The following is a 20,543-nucleotide window of genomic DNA, read 5'->3' on the forward strand; positions in this document are numbered from 1 at the left end:
CACGGAAACTGAGTGACGATTGTTATTCTGAAAAGTTCAGTATTCCGAAGTTCGTAGTACTGAAATGTTCTTATATTGAAACCATATGAAGTCAACTGGGGATTTCTGAAAAGTTTGTTAATCTAAAGAGTTTGTTAATGTGGTGTTCATAGTAACGAGGTTTCACTATATTTGCTTTATTTTGTTGTTTTGTTTCCACAGTGTGACATGTGTGTCCAGGTCTAGACACTACCGTAAAAAGCCGGGTATAATACGAAACCGCACATAGTACGAGGTGAAATTTTTGGGACACGAAATGGGAAAAAGAGTTTTATCCGCGTATAATACGAGTTAGGAAAACTCGAGGAAAGCATTTATTTAAATTACACTCCACACTTCACTCGCTATCTTCCTCAGCTGCACTTTCTTCGGATTGTTCCTTGTCGGAAATATCTTCCCAGGGGTACTCATCCTCTGTGCCATCGAGCGTGTTCGAGATGCTGCACTTCTTGATTTTGCAACGCACAAGGTCCTCTGGTATGCTAGCCCATGCGTCCACAATCCACTTGCATAGCGTGGCTGGCGCTTGACCGCGTCCTTGAACGGCTTGCTCACGTAAACATCTAAAAGCTGCAGCTGAGACGCCATCCCACCCGGGATAACGACAAGTTCAGAGCCGGATTCGTGCAACAGCCTCTTCACTGAGTCGGCCAAAGGGCAACAAAATGCGTCCAGCACGAGGACGGACAGGAATGATAACAGTGCGCCGGGCCGCCTACACCAGATGGACTTTATCCAGTCGAGCACAAGATTTTTGTTCATCCAGCCTTTCTCATGACATCTCACCACCACATTCTTTAGGCACTGTCTTGCGCTTGAAGACGACATAGGGCGGGAACTTGCTTCCGTCTGCCGTGCATGGCAACATGACGGTAACTCGCGTTTTCTCGTCGCCAGTGGACCAGACATAAACTTGTTTAGAGCCCTTTTCGTGCATGGTGAGGGGCCATGGCATGTCCAGATAAGGCGGCGTTTGGTCAGCATTGCCGGTTTGCCCTACACTCTATAACAAAATTACACCCTTTGGGTTGCATCTTGCCATACAACAATAAACGTCATCTGTCTTCTCCGCATTTCCTTTCTTTAATGCTGCAAGCTTGGTACTTCCCAGTAACGAACAGCATGCACATAATCAGCATGACAGCATTCCTGACAGGAAAGTAGCGGGTGCGGCGTTTTCAAGAAAGGAAATGCAAGCAAGGCAGATGACGATTATTGTTGTGTGCCAGATATACACCCCAAATGGTGTACCTTTGTCTAAGAGTGTAGCTGGAAGTTCTTGGACTTGCGCAGCGAAATAATGTGGCGCTGAAAAGCCACAAGCAGCTCTTCGAACGATTCTGGCAGCTTTTGCGAAATTGCAGTTCGCCGGCGTAAGGAAAAACCAGCACGGCACATGTAGCGATAAATCCAGTTCTTGCTCACTTAGAAGGCGGAGCTCGGTAGCCCTTTTTCTCTTGCAAGCTCCTTAGCTTTTGCCTGCATAAGCTCCACACTCATAGCTAGATGCGCGGCACGCTGCTGGCGTGCGAACTCCAACGGGGTAAGTTCAATTTCCGGGAATGTCCGCAAAAGCTTCTTCGTGTTTTGCTGCATGCGAAACACACATGCTGCATGCCTTCTGTCAACACCATCCGCGAATGCTCCCCTTGTTGACACCCAACTGCCTCCCGGCCGCACTGTTGCCGATGTCCTGTGCGGCTAAAATAACCTTTCTCTTGAAAGCAGACGAGTACTGTTTTTGTGGTCCAGACATCTTGGTCCTTCAATGCGAAATAAGAAAGATGCATTTCACGAAGTGTGGTTTGCACATGTGCTGCCAAGGTGCGCACTCAACAATAAAGAAATGATGCTGTAGTCACGCAGCAATAATGAACCCAAGCCGTAGCCACGCAGCAATAACGAAACCAAAACTTCTAGCCCAAATTTCTGACTGAATTTTTTGTTCGGATCCGCATATAGTACAAAGCAAAAATTTGGGGCGCTAATAACTGAAAAGAAACCTCGTATTATACGTCGGTTTTTACGGTATAAGTTCCACTTCAAATGGAGTGCCAAGGTAGGTGCAGGTAACCGTGGCAACTTTTTTTTCTTTCTTTCTTTTTTTCCTTGTTGCAGACACTGCTTACGCCAAGAACAAGGAAACGCAGAAGTGGTACCACTTTGATGACTCGAGCATTTCCTCAGCCACAGAGGACAATGTTGTGGTAAGTGTTGCTTAATGGTGTGCCTGGTAGTGTGTGGAGAGAAAAAGTGTCAGCTGCATAAAATTAGAGATTTATTTATTAGGGGTGTGCAAATACTTGAATTCTGAAATAATTCAATTCACAAATTGGTATATTCAGTGAAAGACCCGACCAAGGTGTGTGTAGAATTGACATTTGGGCAAGTTGGTACTAGTTGAACATCTTGAAGGGGCAGCACAAGACGACTAGTCATCTTGCGCTGCCTTTTCAACCTGGTCGGTGCCTTGATGGCGCGCAATCTTGAACTTTACGTACATGAACAAGGTTCATTCAAGTCGACAGGACTGATCTCAACGATAACAGGACGCAGAAAGAGGGAACGGCAACAAAAACAGCATGCATGGACTGCATGGAAGAATGTGCAAAGACTTGACTGATTAGCCATCAGAAGGCAGGCAGATCATTTCGGATAGGCATGTTACCACATGCATTCTGGAGCTTTTTGTCCACACACAAGCTTAAGAACAGAAACAAACTTGCTCTGGATCTGCCAGCACGTAATTGACACACTAATCAACATATCAGCACTGTTGCGCACGTGTTTGGCTTCCGTCAGTCATGGTTTGGTGTGTTATCTTTCATCTTGAATGTCATTGCTCTTGATAAGAAACCTACAATAATGCATAGATGAGTGAATTTTTTTACTGCTCTACACACCACAATGCAGCATGCACCGCATTCTATAAAGGCATCTTCATGGAAAGAAAGTGTTGGATGCACAAAAGTTTATTGGGGAGGCTCTCCCCTCCCACTTTTGTTTTTGCGAGATGTCAGCAGATTAACTCTGACCATACTGAGTATCAGTGAGACCCCCTGTTTTCATTCTCTCTATGCTTTAATAAGGTTTTATAGCAAGTCTGTGTACCAACACATCGATGGAAAAAAGCAGAGGGAAAGGGTTCTATGACACTCTGGGAAAAGTGGTGGGATTCCCCAAGGCCAGAAAGTTTGAGAAGTGCTATGCTAGGAAATTCAGCGTTTTCTCAGATCTTGCAGACTGTAAACTTCTGATGCAAACTGTACTGCTTTAGGTAAGCAAAATCCAAGACAGGGCAAAGTAGAATGTATTGTCATTGCTTCCACAGCTGTGTGATGTTGGTGTAGTTTTATATGCAGTTTGTGGCCTATTCCATCCTTGGCAACCACATAAGTAGGGGTGCGAAATCATGCTCTTCAGTTATTGCATCTAAAAGTTGTTGCACTTCAAACTTTCCAATTTATGTTCCTTTCGTCTATGATAGTACTTGTTTTAGTATGCAACACTGTTCAGCTTTTCTCAATGTTTAGGGTGAATGTAGTACCCAATATAGCAGGATTCTCCAGGATTTTTTTTTTTTTTTATTGCACACAGTTAAGCTAGTGAATTCATTCTGCACGTAATGCATTGTACAATATCTTGAAACTGTAATTGCAACTAGCTTCACTTCACTTTCAGGATGTAAGTAACTATGCACACTGGCATGTAAGTACTTACTGCAGCACGTAACTTGGGACGATATACACAATTTTAGGAACATGTTTTGGTAAGTAGCATCAGTAATCTAACAGAAAAAGAAATGCCTAATAAAGTTTGTCATGCATGCATAGCTAAATTTAGTGCCTTTATCCAGGCCCTATTTAGCCCTATGGAAGTTCTTAGTTACAGAACATGTTGCAGTAATTGGTGTACAGTGTGATTATGTAACCGGTGTAATGTAGAACATATGGCATAGATGAAATCCGCCTTTGCATACTCTGAGCGGGCATGTGCTGAACCATAGCGGCGAGCGCTGGAATTGTTTTGTACAGCATCAGTAGACAGTTATAGCATATGCAACTATAGCGTACAGTATACACTATAGTATAGCGTACGTTAAGTAGCAAACGTTTGTTACAGTTTTAGTTGCCCCGCGAGATCTTCGGGTCTCAGAGGCCATATGCTGTCGTTGGGGCTATCTCCCGACTGCAACAATAGGTGGAGCTGACATTTCGAGTCTTTCTTTCATTAGGCTTCGACTCGTTCGAAACGAGAAGCGATCTCAAACTCCACAAGGTTATCCATAATACTCTGTCGTCGAAGTGGCCTGAGACTAAGCAAAAGCCATTTATGCAGTCATTTGCTATGAACTGAGTGAATTTTACACAATCAACACTAAATTCAATTCGAAGCAAGCAGCCGCGACTACCGGCATGTTTCACGCAAGCTACGCAAACCATGCAAAGACGCTAACGCTAAATCTGAGAAATAGCATGCAGTAACAACCCGTTATATTATAGCGTACGCAATAGTATAGCGTACGCTAAACTAAAACTGTCTAGGGGTTTGCGGAGCAGACAACTCACTTGTCGCAGCAACTGCGCTTGCATATACATTTGAACCTCATTATAGCAAAATGGGATATAATGAAATAATGGATGTAATGAAGTAAATAAGATTCCCCCTGAAGTCCCCATAGATATCCATGCTTTTATGGCCTTGTTTTAACAAAGTGAAATTCTCCTACCAATGGATATAACGAACTAGATTCGTTTCCGAAACCAAAAAAACACCTGACTGTTGCTTGCCGAGCGCATTCCTTTCCACAGTGTTGGTACTCGTTCTCCATGGCAGTTCAAAACTCCTGCGCACCCGCGTTTAACACGTCATCGAGCAATATTCTGAGATGGCATTGGCATCAGTGCAGTCTCTGAGGCCAAAACCCAGCCCAGCCAAGCCAGTGCGGTGAAGTGCACTAACGTCCTTGATCACACAGTGAAGTGCTGTGTTGTGTGCCACGTGTATCTAGATTGCAACGAGCCAAGTGCAAAGCGGACATGAATGACTATAACAATGGAACAGAAGGCAGCCATCTACAGTCTGTCGCACCAGGTGCCCAGTCACGTGTTGTACATCGACGATTCTTTTGTTGTTTTATTCAAATTGAATTGCATTTGTGACTGTGTAACGGTTGCACAGGCCGCAAGGCTGTTTTCTTATTTCTGTTTACAATTGTGCACCCCATTGGGCATACGTTGCAGTAAATCGCAATAATGGGTACAACGAAGTAATGGATATAGCAAGGTAATCTTAGCTCCCCATTCAACTTCGCTATAACGAGATTCAAGTTGTATATTTATTGTTGCACAAAGTGAGTCAAAATGTACTTCTCAAGTTGAAATGCACAATATACAGCCCTTGCCAGCTGTCTACATCAAATTTGAGGCGGTGTTGATCGAAGGTTGCCAGTTGCACTTGCCGGCACTACCATAAAAAAAATGCAACTACATAGACTGGTAGATCTGTGTGTATATTGTTATGCTGACTGACTAGCTTATTAGTTACCAAGACGCACGGTTTGCCTCTTATTTCAAGCAGGCAACAAGTGATGGCCCTCTCGATACTGCAGCATAAGCGACCACCTCGCTTAGTTACCATGCAAGTACGGCAGGCATCAGCGTTCTTGCTTGAAAGCACCACACTCTCTAAATGAGCGCTTATATGCGCAATGTTTTCTTTCGCTAACAGAATGCTATAGAACATGCTATAGAACACACACACTTTATACCTGGAGAGCCCTAAAAATCAGAATGAGCTATCAAAATCAGCAGTAGCCACCTTGGCCCAGCTATAGCATTAGCCAAGCTGTTCAACAACAATAACAAAAAAAAATAATAATAATGTAAGTCTTATAATTCACATCTTGCACTGAGATTTTTGTGTGTGTATGTTCTTTTTTCTTCTTTGAACAGCTTGGCTAGTGTTAGCTGGGACACCCTATATATTTAAACCTGGTTCTGCGATGTACGTCAGTAGACTGCGATGTTGGAGATAAAGAAGCGGGGAGATCTAGTATGAGTGCCTGCCTGTAGCATCTCTTTAATAAAACATGAGTGTATCCTGGAAGCGGTGCACGAGCTACTGCTCGCGGGCCAAATAGGCTTAGTACAAATGCACAAAAGCCACAGAAAGTGAACAAATGAATGAATGAGGGAACACCGGAGGTTTTAAAATAGTACCTTGCATCGTGTTTTTAAACATCCTTTTTTTGTTGTTGTTGTTGAAGAGTTTGGCGAACATTAGCTAGGACATCGTATAGTACAACCACCTATAGTCGCTATATTCGAATTGCCCGAGTCACTCATATCTGCTCGCCTCAATGTGATGCAACGGTTCTAACATGCGCAACTTGCATGTTTTGCAACATATTTTTCATCATTTGATGTCAGCGGTGCGCGGTTTTCACTGTACTTGAAACAAACGGCAAGCGGTGTCCCATATATCTGCCAATGTAAACAAATGTGGCGCTCTAGTGTTGTATATGTAAGCACTCTCAGCCAAGTTTTGCAATCTTGCATGGCGCATGGAGATCACGGGCAGATCTCGAAGTCACCTTTTTCTCGAACACTCTATTTCAACAGAAGCCTGCTCCTCACTCTTTTCTGGATGCTTTATTTTGTAATATAGGAGCTTCCCATACATAGCTGCTATTGGCCATTAGCTGACATCAATCAAGAGAAGGGTGTTTGGATCGGTGCACTTTTTCCTGCTGTTATGTGTATATTCATTGACGCAGTTTAATAGAAAGGCTGAAGTAAGCGAAAATGTGCTTTCGAATTTTTATAATAATTACGTACTTCCGGAAGAACCTGACTATCATCTGCTCACGCTTGGCTGTGGCCGGCTGCATAGGAAATAATCTTTAATCACCTTGCTTATCGGTGTTGTAGCCATCAGGTCTCGCGAATTCGGCTGGTTTTGAACACACAGTTAGCTTCGAAACTCTTGAAACTTAAGGTCAGACCACACGCACACTTGCCAGTGTACATTAGACAGTTAGACGCCTTGGCAGGAATCGCTTCGCATTGAGCTATTGATAGCGTTTAAAAAATGCGAAAGTTGGATGTGGCTACTATCCGTTGGTCAAGCTGGCGCAAGACAAAGCCAGTCCATACCACTTAGCATGACCAGGCTGGAGCATATAAGCGCGAGCACACGATCAAGCCCGGTTGTGCAGAATGCAAACGCTGTGCATACACACTACAATTGCATGTGGCTAGAGTCTGCTACGTAGTGTAGATACCGTGGCCGCCATGACGAGTCCGCTGGCTGAGCACACTGCGGCTTGTTGCGGACAACTGCCTTTGGCCGTTTGGCACGCGGTAGGTGCCAAAATCGGAAGTACAGTGATGTCTGCATGAACATCCAAAATCAAATTTGAACTGCGCGCCTCGGTGACATTCAGTAGGCAGAGTGTTGTGGGCAGGCCCCACTCCGCCGTAGCCTTCACAGTGCAAGGCATTGAAGAAATAGCAGAAACAATGCGAATTAGGTCATATGCAACCTTTGGTTGCCCTATAAGTCCACTTTTGCTGAACACATTGAAGTACTTTTTATGCCAAAGTATTTTTGAAATAGTCTATCTTAACTTCAGATGCGTTTCTCCACTTCAATAAAAAGTGGTTCAGGGCCTCTTTAAAGAGTCACTATAGTCAAAACTGAACTATAAGAGCAGTTTTTATCTTAACGAGCACATTTAGTGCAGGTCTAATAGTAGCAAATATGTGAACTTGGCTGATACGCTATAGCTAACCTTCGCTCAGCGGAATCGACCCTGTCTCAAACATAATGTGGGCGGCTGGCGAGTTCTCAAGATCGTGCATTTCTACTACCGAAGCATGTTTCGATTCATATTCGGCCTGACTAAACATGAATACAATTGTAGGCATTGTGGCAATTGCATTCCGGTGCTATGTATTCATTCAGCGGCCCATTGCAATGTGATTCGTTTTGTCAGCATAGCTGCACGAAAGCCTGTCATCACATATCAGACTCGCATTTGTCACTCGCACCATTGTCCTGCTTAGGAAGCATCCAGTAACACAAAATGGAAATTACAAGAATGACTCACAAATGCACAAACATGTCAGCTTGCTTCATGCAGCACGTGTCTCGCAGCACCCCGACGCCGTTCATTCTGTTTCTTGTAGCGCTCGCGAAGGTGGCACCACACCAGGTTCGGGCAAAACAACTGAGGGTGTCCTTTCAACAACGGACAAAGGAAATAAACTAGGAGGGAGCATTACATGATGCAGCCAGCCTTCACAAGCCAACTCTCCATAAAGCCACCCCCATCTCTTTTGTCTACCTCAAAAATTCAGCCAAACATGCGATCCTGCACTCTGAGGACTTAGTCCAGTGCACTTGGTTCCCGGTAGGCTTTAATCAATGTGTTCAGGTGGTTTGCCAACCGCTCTGTGCACATTTTTCTCCCAAAATGCTTGTGCAAACTTGGTCGTTTCTTTCGTTGTATACATTTTTCGTTTTCATTGCAATATGTAAGTGTGGCAGTGGCACCAGTTGTCTTTTTGTAGTAACATGTGTTGAGCATGGTGCGGCAGTGGAACATTAAAACTTAACACATGACACAATCGTGTATTAATTGAAAATAATCAAAAGATGCTGACCACATGTTAGGCTAACATTTTCTGGGTTGAGCTTTATACGTTATGCTTGCCTCCTGCCTAGGTATAATCTTCCTCCATGCTCTCAACAATGTTTGTATCGCTCCGTGCATCTACCCCACGTTTTCCATTTTTCTACGCAGTCCAAGGCAGCCTACGTGCTGTTCTATGCCCGGCGTGACTCTGGAGATCGGACGTCCCCCAAGAAGCAGAGCACCACAGCAGCGGCAACAAGCAGGCAGAGCTGCTCCACGACGGTCGACGAAGAGCGGATGGACCTCAGTTAGGGCGCTGCCGAGACACGAGTGACAGCGGTGCCTCGAAAGGTGGCTGGTGGTGTTGGCGCTCGCCTTGTGAGAGAGACCATGTGGTGCGCCACAGATGGCAGACTGTTGCCGCTCGCTGCTTCTGCGGCTGGGCACATCAGGGCATCCGAGAAGGACGGGGGCGACAAAACGTGGAACTTTGGGTCAACGCATGCGACGGCCTTACTGCTCGCTTGGTGCAAGTTCTTGGCCCTGGGAAGCGTGAAGCTGTGTGCCGGCAAGCCGTCCCGACCGAAAGGTGGAGAAGAGGGTTCGTGATGCCGATGTGGCAAAGGTTCACTACTGAGCCTCCTTTAGCTTTGTCGTCTCTTAACTTGCTGCTGCATTCCTCACCTCCCAGTTGTTGTTTGTGTGATTTTATTTTTTTCTTTGTTTTGTAGCTCCCCTAAATGGAGCTAAAAAGCAGTGTGCACGCCTCATACTTTTTTTTTAATCTTCCAAGTATACCACTTCTGTGATGCGACTTTGAGGCTGCTGTTACAAAGCGGAGGTCAGTGTAGACTAGCTCTTAATCAGTTCCATGTACTAGGTTATATATAGTCAGTTATGCTTTCGAGCCACAGAGAAATTTCCAATCCAGATACATTAGCAAAATCTTTGCTGCTTTTCCATGCTTTGCATTACAGCAGTTTCACAAGAGTTAATTTTTTCTTTTCTTAGTTTGCATGAAAAATTTTTGGTAGTTGGCTGAAGCCCCATCACAAATTTGCACTTGCCAATCTACAGAAGCTAGCAAATTGAAAAGAAGGCGAAAGAAGTCATCTATCTGATGACTCGTACAGAGCTATTTTTTTGCACAAGTGTGACTAGCTGAGTGATTTGTGGTTTCCAGTTGTGTCAGACGTTTGCCACACTTCGTGACTGAAGTGTCCGTGCAAATGTCAGCTGTTGCAGCAAGAGGGTGCAAGTGCAGATCAGGAAGTGTGCATGTGAGCTAAGCGGATGGTGGCATCCAGAACCCAAGGCAATGCAAACTGCATTGTTCAGATTTAGAGGCTTCGGAAGTTCATCAAAATATGGAAGTCGTGCGATCAGAAGGGTGTCCTGCAGAGACAGCTTGCAGGCACTGTTGGTGAGCTTTCTTCTGTTGTCTTCTTTTTCCCAGCATACTTGTATTAACACCCTTGGTTGTGGGTGCGAGCGCAGTGTGCATGAGAAGGCTGCTTTTTAAAAGGGAGATGATCTCGCACGAGTTGATAAGCTGGTTGCTATGGCATGTTGTGAGCGAAGCAGCTTACAACATCAGCGTCTCAGTGCCACTGTATGTCTATACCAACCGTTGCGTTGAGAGTGATTTTTTAGGGTTATTTTTGCTTTGACGAATGGTGTAATTTATTTTTAGTCATTTTGATCAATCGCTGAACAACCTGTGTGATGGCTTGCAGGCTTTTGCGTCCTTTGTACATGTTTTCTTGTTGAGTTGTATAAATTTCAATGAGTACCTCCCCCCCCTCCTTTTCTTCCTAATTTTTTTTCCTTTGTTTTCCTTATTTTCCTTCTTATTCCCAAAGACTGTTGCTGCAAATGGCAGCATGTTACTAGAGTGTCTGCGAGTTCTGGCCGTGAATTTCGACAACGGAGCTAGATATTCGAATGCTGGTCGAGAGAATGTGATGCTGTCATTTTTACATGAAAAAATAATAAAGAACCTTGCAGGCATGAGGGTTGGCTGCCTTTTCTTGCTTAATGCAACATTTAGTGTAGGTTTTATTTTTTTAACCTGGAATTGGCAAAACACTTGGCACTCTACATGGTGCTAGTTAATATCACTTGCAGTGTGCATGAAAAACTCGGAATGTTAAAAGAAAAATTGTACAATGGCAACAGCAAAGCCGTGTCCTTGGGTGGCACTGTCAACTGCTGGAATTGCAAGTCTGCTTAAAAAAAAAAAAAGTTTTTATTCAATATTCTTCGCATTCAGTGAGGATATTGCAAACACTGTTGTCTTTCAAGTAGCAGTTGGCTGCTAGCATTTCATACCTCCTAGGTTATGCTTCGCTCTAGGGAAGGAGAAAAAACATCGCTCTGAAAGGTGGAAAAGTGGTGGGAGTACGCATAACGTTGTTGGAGAGAGCAGAGAGCAAGTGGTGTTGAGAAGGTTTGCGTGTTAGGGGGCGAGGCTGCTGCTGAACAGGCACTGCATTGTGTAGGCTGCACAGCAGAGTATATTATGCAGTGAGGTGGTATAAGCAAGTGTGATACGACTGTGACGGGGTCCAAGAGTATGGGCCTAATTTTGTGTGTGGCATTGAGTAGAGAAAAATGAGGCGTAACACATAGCCAAGGTTTATGAAGGTTATGTCTGTGGAAGAAGCTAACAGAAGCTGTTGTAGTGCTGAGGTGCCTAATTGACATACACATCCATAAGCGCTCAGAGTGGTAGAGTGTTGGCTCTTTGAAAATGAAATAGCTGAAGAACAGACTCGGAGTCTTGGTGGGTGTAGAGAACAGTAAATACATGTCTGTTCATACTGAGGCTCGTGTAGCACCCACAATTGGTGGTCACTCGATGGGCAACCAGCACTAAAGCTTTGCATTCCAACAGCAGTACTGTAACCCAGCCTAGTGAGTGGAGGAAACCATTGTCAGTAGTACATTCTGTGGTTTTGCATCGGCAAATTCACTGCTCATTTGAAGTGCACGTCTGGCTTCTGATCTGACTGGGCACCAGCGTTCTAGAATGTAGGAGCACATGGCCGCAAACGGAGCTTGGCTGGATGCATTGGACTAAAGCAGACATTGGTACATGTATATGACTTATTCTACGTCTCGTGCCATTTTCGTGGCCTCCCGACTGGGCAGTGCCAGCATATTTTAAGAATTCGATACTCTTCCGGTCTGTGAAGGATGACGACCAGTGAAGCTGTGTATGTGGGCCCCTTAATGGTGAACTGCTCCTCCACCGCGGGTCGGCCCGGCATTGCACTATCATTGGGATCAGCACACGTATGAGGTGCGCTTAACGCCTGCTTCACCTCAGCCACGGCTCAGCCCGGCATTGCACTACCTTCGAGTCCGGCCCTTGTATGGGGCATGCTTAACGTCTTCTTCACCTCCGCCTCGGGTTGGCCCGGCATTGCAATATCTTCGGGATCAGCCCATGTATGGTGAGTTTTGTGTCTACACATGGGCACGATGCTGGGAGAACTAACTCTTAACAGCTTCGCTGTAGTAATTGCACATTCAAACTGCCATAGTGCCTCCTGGCTTGCGCTGGTTCCCCTAATGGTGCTTAGGGCTGAACCACATTGAGAACACATGTACAATGACCAGGACAAACATCAGTAAAACACATGCCACCCATGCTTTTGCATGTCTTGCTCAACTGTAGCAAGAGGGGCCCCTAATTGTTTGACATGTAACGTCAAAAGTAGATACACTACTTTCACACTTGCGGTGTACTTGGCCATAGAAAGTACCATGTACATTGAAGCCTTAAAAATGCTTAAGGAAACATTAATATTTTTTCCTGCCTATGGAGTTATCATGCAAGCAACTGGAGCATTTTAAATTCCAGGAAACCTTCATGTAAACAGTTCTTCCATGTACCCTTTGTTTGCGTTTGATACCTACTGAATGCTCCGTACATATGCTTCGCTACAATGTGATGCTGTGGCAACTATGGTCATAGAGCAGTTGAGAAAGCACCCTAACCTGTGGCACCCAGCACCAGATTCCATGGATGGTGCAGCATGGTCAAAGCTAGCATTGCTTTTCATAGATCTGCTAGGTTTCAAAGCTGCCACACTTGCTCGCCACCTTTCAGTGCTATCTCACTTTTTCCAACGTAATGGCATGTATTAAAAATTTCACTTGCACTGCTGACCGACATCCTCCTGTTAGTAGCTTGATTAGTGTAGCTATCACCTCAGAAAGGTGGCTGTGCAAGGTTTCATCCGTGGCCTGCATTGGCATGGCCTACGTTGGGTTTGGGGGTGGCCGAACCCCGTCCCTCCCCCGAAATTTTCTGATGAGACCCCCCCACCCCTTTCTCACAGAACAAAGTTTAAGGATGTGGGCTCCGAAAAAGTGATATGACAAAAGTGATATGAAAAAGATCAAGATCGACGGAACGGTTTATAGAGGTGCCTCTCTGTCAAATTTAACGATTACTTTCTCACTGTATGTGCTAATAACAATGTCACTACTACCGGTCCAGACCCTACTCACTATCTGCTTAATTGTTCTGCAAGTTCACTCTATCTCAAGCCGGCGACGCCATACGAGATGCAGAAGTACGTGTCACCACTAAAGAATAATTCTACTAGAACTAACAATATTAAAGCGGAAGCAGTGAAAACTATAACTAATCGAGTTGCACCCGTCCTGGTGCACATATGTAACCTAATGTTAGAAAAAGGGATATGTATTTCCGCAGCAGTTGAAAACGGCTAGGGTGTGTGTCATTCACAAAGGCGGGCCCAATCTCAGTTTTATCTGTTTTTTCCAAAATTGCAGAAAATGTTATCAAGAGCTGATTGACGTCTTACCTCGCTAAAACATCAGCAATAATAATTGATCGGTATGGTTTCCAAAAGGAAAATGCACTGAAATGGCACTTATCAAAATAAAAGACAAAATTATTAGTAATATCGAAAATAAGTTTATTACACTTCGGTTATTCCTAGACTTCAAAAAAGCGTTCGATTCTATTAAACATGAAATATTATTACGTAAATTACTGTTTTATGGAATAAGGGTATTTCTCTGGAACTTATTCATAGCTGTTTATCGTCAAGAATACAGTGCACAGTTGTAAACGGCGTTCCATCTGCTTTTGGCACAATATGTACAGGTGTTCCACAGGGCTTCATTTTAGGGCCCTTACTTTTCCTACTTTACATTAATGATATTATCAATGTACCTAGTTCAGCTGATATAGTTCTGTATGCAGATGACTCTAACATATTTTTCTCCAGTAATGACTTCTTGAACACTATAGCAAATGCAAACAAATATTTGTCTGAACTATCATTATGGATACATGCCAATGAGCTTCAGCTAAATGTGAAAAAAACTAAATTTATAGTATTTAAACCTAAAAATAAAATTCTTACCTTTGAGCCTGTCCTCAGTTTGAGGAGAAAACATTGAACATGTGAGGTCCACATGTTTTCTTGGTGTGGTCTTCAGTGAGCAGTTAACCTGGACTGAGCATATTGATTACTTGCGTTCCAAGATATCATGCTCAGTCGGACTAATGCATAAATTAAGGCTTCTACCAACCAGGCTAAAAAAACTATATTTTACCCTTATCCAGTCACTTCTCCATTACTGCTTATATGTATGGGGTAGAACAACATCTACAAACCTAAACTTATTTATCTTACAAAAAAAGCAATTAGAGCGATCCTTAATGTTCCCTGCACTTCGAGTACACGAGAATACTGGCGACCACTGGGCAATCTTAACATATATAAGTTAATAACACTTCGACAGGCAATAGAGGCTCATTGCTTGATCCACAGCAAACCTAACCTTAGCTTTTGTTCAGTTGCACGGCCTGATGCTGTTTATGAACTCCGATATGTCTCTCGCAAAACTCCTGAGGTTAGAACTAACTATGGGCTTCAGACCTTTGAACATACCATTATAACTTTCTTGAATGACAACAAAGATATCGAAACGCTAATACACAGGTTCCCAAGTAAAATACTTTACAAAAAAAGAGTTATGGATCTGTTACTTAGGTCATAACACACAACTTAGACCTACTGTAGTCTTAACGTGGCAGATTATTTACAACATTGCTAGATAATGGTGGTTTACTTATTTATTGATTTTTGTGTGCTCTCTTTCCTGTTTCTTTTCACAGCTGTAATTTCAAAAAGTAGTATGTTGAAACATTTATATACTGTACAGAATAGTGGATGTTCCTTTTTTGTGCAATTTTAATGTTACTTTAGAAGAAAGCTTGTTGTCGTCTCAAATGCACTGTTTGTCACCACGAGGAGGATAGGCCTCGTCAGGCATATACAGTCTTTAGTCTCCCTCCTGATGTGGCGATGTATGTTTGGATGCTGTATATAACATTGAAAAAGAGAGAATAAACTTTACTAATAATCATCAGCCTAATTTTATGTCCACTGCAGGACGAAGGCCTCTCCCTGCGATCTCCAATTACCCCTGTCCTGCGCCAACCGATTCCAACTAGCACCCGCAAATTTCCTAATTTCTTCACACCACCTAGTCTTCTGCCATCCTCTACTGCGCTTCCCTTCTCTTGGTACCCATTCTGTCACCCTAATGGTCCAACAATTATCTAATCGGTGCATTACATGATCTGCCCAGCTCCCTTTTTTTCTCTTAATGCCAATTAGAATGTTGTCTATACCCGCTTGCTCTCTGATCCAAACCGCTCTCTTTCTGTCTCTTAAAGATATGCTTAGCATTGTTCGTTTCATCGCTCTTTGCACGGTTTTTAACTTGTTCTCAAGCTTCTTTGTCAGTCTCCAAGTCTCTGCCCCATATGTCAGCACTGGTAAAATGCACCGATTATACACCTTCCTTTTCAATGGTAATGGTAAGCTCCCAGTCAGGAGCTCACAATGTCTGCTGTATACGATCCAACCCATTTTTATTCTTCTGTGAATTTCCTTCTCATGGTCAGGATTCCCTGTAATTGACCTAGGTAAACGTACTCCTTCCCAGACTACAGGCTGACTTGTGATCCTGAACTCTCATTCCCTTGCTCGGTTATTCATCATTATCTTTGTCTTCTGCATATTAATCTTCAACCCCACTCTTACACTCTTCCTGTTAAGGTCCTCAATCATTTGTTGTAACTCGTCTGCAGTGTTGATGAATAGAACAACGTCATCGGCAAACCGAAGGTTGCTGAGGTATTCGCCGTCGATCCTTACTCCTACCAGTTTAATAGCTTGAGTACTGCTTCCAAGCACACAGTGAATAGCACTGGAGAGATTGTGTCTCCTTGTCTGACCCCTTTCTTTGTAGGTATTTTCCTACTTTTCTTGTGTAGAATTAAGGTGGCTGTGGAATCTCTGTAGATATTATCTAGGGTATTTGCGTAAGCGGTCTGTACATCTCGATTACACAATGCCTCTATGACTGCTGGTATCTCTACTGAATCAAATGGTTTTTCGTAATCTATGAAAGCCATATAGAGAGAGAGGCTTACTGTACTCTGTGGATTTCTTGATAACCTGATTAATGACATGGGTGCAATACATTGTGGAGTATCCCTTCCTGAAGCCAGCCTGTTCCCTTGGTTGACTAAAGTCCAATGTTGCCCTTATTCTATTGGAGATTATTTTGGTAAATATTTTATATAATACTGGGAGTGAGCTAATGGGCCTATAATTTTTCAGTTCTTTAACGTCGCCCTTTTTGTGGATTAGTATAACGTGTGCATTCTTCCAGTTTTCTGGGACCCTCGCAGTCGACAGACATCTTGTATAGAGAGCCGCCAGTTTTTCTAGCATTATGTCTCCTCCATCTTTCATTGAATTGACTGTTATTCCATCTTCTGGAAATGGAAGATGGGTGGTGCTTTTTGCGCCGTTTTGGCTGTGATGTTACAGATTTTTGTGGATTGTACACGGTTTAGTTCACTGGTTATTTGTAAAGGACTACATGGAATTTTAAAGGGACTGAAGGTTTGACCTAGAACGTTTGAAGAATGTTTCCTTGGTCAAAACAGCCAAAATATGAAGATACCATCAAACCTGGATATAGTGAACAAGAATATAAAAATATAAGATATAAGTAATATCTAAATTACTTCTTGCTGATATTGGCATGTAATGAATATATGCTTAAATGAACATTGGATTAACAAAAATATTTGCGTGTCATATGAGGCTGCTATACAAAGCTTGACTGTGCTCTTAAATTTGGGATTGTGTGATCTGTTTGACAACATACAAGCGCTGAGGTGTCAATGTGAAATTCAGTAAAGGAAATTGGGGCCTTCATTGTCTGCAGTAATAATCAACCTAATGAATGGAAAGAAATTGTTTTGAAAGGCTACCATTAAAAACTGATTTAATGTTGCTTTTTAGTTCTGAGCAAATCTGTAGGCTAAAGTTTGTGCTTCTTTGCAACTACAAGGCTGCTCCTGTGTGGTTGTCATCATATCAAAAGATATTGGAACTCGAATAAAATGCAAGGTGAATAATTTATGTGCCTGAATCTGGAACACAACCAGAAGAGTGCAAAAACTGATCCTAATGGAGGCATGGTAGCTGTATCGGCTTTCTCCATTCATGCTTGACTGGTGAGGCTCACAAGCACAAGTTTTGCTTTGTCCACATGATGAGCCCTCCTCGTGTAAGCACAAGTGAGCACTAACCATGGCTGAGGTGGCACCAGCTTATTCTCTTATTTTCACCAGTGCTCCAATGCAAGCCATGCTAATTCCTACATACAACAGGCTGACAGACTAATAACTGTAATCTTGCTGTGTTTATGGCAAACCTTTTCTTTCAACAGCAAGATTTGGTTGCTGGGCCCCAAAAACAAGATTTGCTTCACAGTGTTGTGGAGTTGGCCACTTCCATTGCCATACTGTTGTTCAACAAAGACCACAACATCTTTGAGGAGGTGCTACAGGATTGGGTGTCCTTTCAACTCTAGAGTTTAGTGAGCATAAGGAGACCTCAGAGAAGAATGAAAAGATTGTCTGAAAAACAGACAGCTGAAGCCAAATCCTTTTGTCACAGTGCAGCAAAGAAAGCCCAGCTGGAGGAGAAAGCTATCAGTGGATCTACCGTTGCAAAGCCATCCTGGCAACTGCTCTGCCGGAACGTTCCTTAACAGAGCTAAACATCCCACAGAGTTAAATTTGGTGAGGTCGTGTCGCACATCACTGACGCTTCAGAGAGAGATAAACAAGGCAGACATTCCGAGTTCATTTTTGCACTTTTTACAATGTGCTCTCAAATAACTTGAGAATGATGCAAAAACGCTTTTCGAGTTATTGGCTTTCCCTAAAACAATTTGATGAGGCTATTCATTTATTACCACTTGGTGCCAAGAAGATTGTAAAGTGATCCTCTTGGAGTGCAAGCCCCCAGATGCCTGCAACAACAGCCAAAGGTGGGGGCAACCATGGGTTCACGCACAAGAGAAGGCTAAGAGTATGATCCATTGTTAAAGAGCACTCAGTAGTCTACCTTCTGTTATTGCTGCTATATTACATAAGGGCACACAGGCTAGTATTTTGCTATGTATACACATACGTCCGGTGGATCATGTCAGCTACTTCTTTCTAATAAAGTTAAAAGGAGCATTCCAGTCATATTAGCTCTATTACTTATTAGGTGTTCCCTTTAACAGCAGACGATACTTGTACATGCTGAGCACCAGTGGTTTTACACTTTGGCATAAGGTGCTCAAAAATAAAAGCCTGCTGTCAGCTGCTAAAACAATCAAATTGGTTACACATGCACTCCGTGTTTGGTAAATTTCTTCCCATGTTCACCTATCAGCCAAAAAAGTGATGCAGAGGCATGTTGAGACTCGAGATTTGCAAAGTCCATTTTGGTAGCAGAAATGCCTCCTGTAAGTAGTTAATGCTGAAATTTTCTTTTGCTCCTGATAAGGTGGTGCTGGGTAAAGTGATGTAAGAGACTATTGTAGTACGTCAGTCCAGTTTCCCTGTCAGAGCATCGTCTACCAGAAAGAACTCCTTGTCCTACGCTATATCAAACTTGCGCGGGCATACAATGTCGAACGCTGATCAGCATGTCCTGCACCACGATGATGCAGAAGTGTGCATGAAGCATTCTGAGGGGCCATTTAATGGAAAGCAGCACGTTTCATGAAAGATGCGAGATGTGTGTGACCTCAAAGGTCATCTCCTTGCTGGCAAATGTTTTTCAACAAAAAGTTGTATATGTGCCTTGTATTAAACCTTTAGGCATTCAAATTCAGCCATGACCTTTGCAGCACTATCCTCCTTGTCACTTCTGCTACACTCAAAACTGTCTTCTGTGCACATTCAAGCACAGCAATGCCAAGCGTGCTCTGACCGCCATTGTGCAAAGCTTTCATGCTGGTGCGACCTAGAGATTGTGTGGTGCAGTCTTCGGTTGTGCAGTCCATCCTGAAAGCAGCAGTGTCATTGTTCCCTGCTATGAAGTGGTGCCACACACCCGCCATTGATAAGCTTTCTCTGCCTTTGACTTTGGCAGCCGCTACTCCAGTTGAGCGCTACATAGTGTAAGGTATTGTTTGGTAGTAGAATGGCACTTGTGAACTGTGGTAATTAACTGAAGCGAAACATAAATCGTAGATTGCAAAGATAAAATGTTTATTTCATACTGCATTGTTAAAGATGATGATTAAGTACATTTTACATTAGAGTATGTACATATATACATGACATAATTACTTGATGTCCGTATCACTTTACTGACCAGGGGTCATCTTGTTCATTGTTACTTCTTTCCTTTCTGCAGAGTAGACAGGCCTTGTGCTCCTTTTGGAAGCAGTTGCCAGCCCCTTGCTTTCCCTTTGCCCTCTTTTGAGTGTATATATGTTTGCACGCTAAATAAGAATGATAATAATGACTGTGGTATGGATCAGGTCTTGACCAGCGGCATGAGTGGTGGTATCACAGGTGTATTCACCGGTTAGGACGGAGTAAGTGCAATGTGCATTATTGCTGATGTCAATGTGCACTTATCCAAGAACACAGATGTGCTAAGCCCAGAATTCGAGAATGGACGTGTCATGTGATAGGTGATTGCACATTGAGTGCTATCTGGACACTTGATAACAGCTGTGTGCTCCATGTATGGGGTCCTAGGCCACTGTTTGAGACGTTCTGTTCGAATGCATAGCCTGCAGTACTGGGCCATGAAAATGGTTGGATAACTGGCAGGAAAAAATACGCAAGTAACAGGAGCGAAAATACAACCATATCAAATGTATAGATAATAGCACAGCGTGGCTTTCACAGATATGCACAGGGATACAAAAATTATTAGAGCACAGCTGTGAGGCACCCGTTCCTGCAGCAAGCATCGGCAGCGTCCCTCGACATCCTTGTAACCAAGTGAACGAGCACAGAAAAAGTAAGAGCCAACACAAAGCACGGATGAAAGATGGCGATAGCAAAGTGAGGGCAAGGAGGAAAGCAGAGGAGGAGGGTATGGTGAAAGCATTAGAAAAGCGTAGTGCCACACACAACGGGCTTTGCTATGATGATAGCTACGAGATGGCGCCAGAGTAGCGCACATCGTCTGTATGGAAACAAGGCGCTGCATGAGCAGAGGTCTGTCTGTGGTGGTGGCTGTGAATCACGCCCACACGTCATGATTAACGAGGCAGCGAAACAGTTGTGCCACACATTGCTCCTTTTGCAATGTGCCGCCCAAGGCAGATTGTCCGTGCCAGTCAATATATCGCAAAATGAACAGATCTATACAACTGCGCTCAAATTTCGCATTAGGAAGTGTCATAATCATTGGCAAATTTTTTTAGTAAGGAAAAGATTTTATCACCAGAATAGTTGTTCACTGAAGCATCACCTGTCAATGTATAG

The 20,543-nt window shown here is 43.4% G+C and overlaps 1 protein-coding gene across 2 annotated transcripts in view; it reads left to right on the forward strand.

Annotated features, from left to right (window-relative positions):
* LOC126522559 (ubiquitin carboxyl-terminal hydrolase 15-like) overlaps positions 1-10,693 on the forward strand; it is a 70,191-nt gene extending 59,498 nt beyond the window's left edge. For both annotated transcript variants that reach the window (XM_050171327.3, XM_050171328.3), the window contains exons 20-21: positions 2,158-2,246; positions 8,849-10,693. In XM_050171327.3, the coding sequence (XP_050027284.2) occupies positions 2,158-2,246; positions 8,849-8,992 (233 nt within the window). In that variant the 3' untranslated portion in view covers positions 8,993-10,693. The remainder of the gene's footprint in view (positions 1-2,157; positions 2,247-8,848) is intronic.
* The last annotated feature ends 9,850 nt before the right edge of the window (positions 10,694-20,543 follow it).

This window comes from Dermacentor andersoni, chromosome 6 (assembly GCF_023375885.2).
Source record: "Dermacentor andersoni chromosome 6, qqDerAnde1_hic_scaffold, whole genome shotgun sequence".
Taxonomy (NCBI): domain Eukaryota; kingdom Metazoa; phylum Arthropoda; class Arachnida; order Ixodida; family Ixodidae; genus Dermacentor; species Dermacentor andersoni.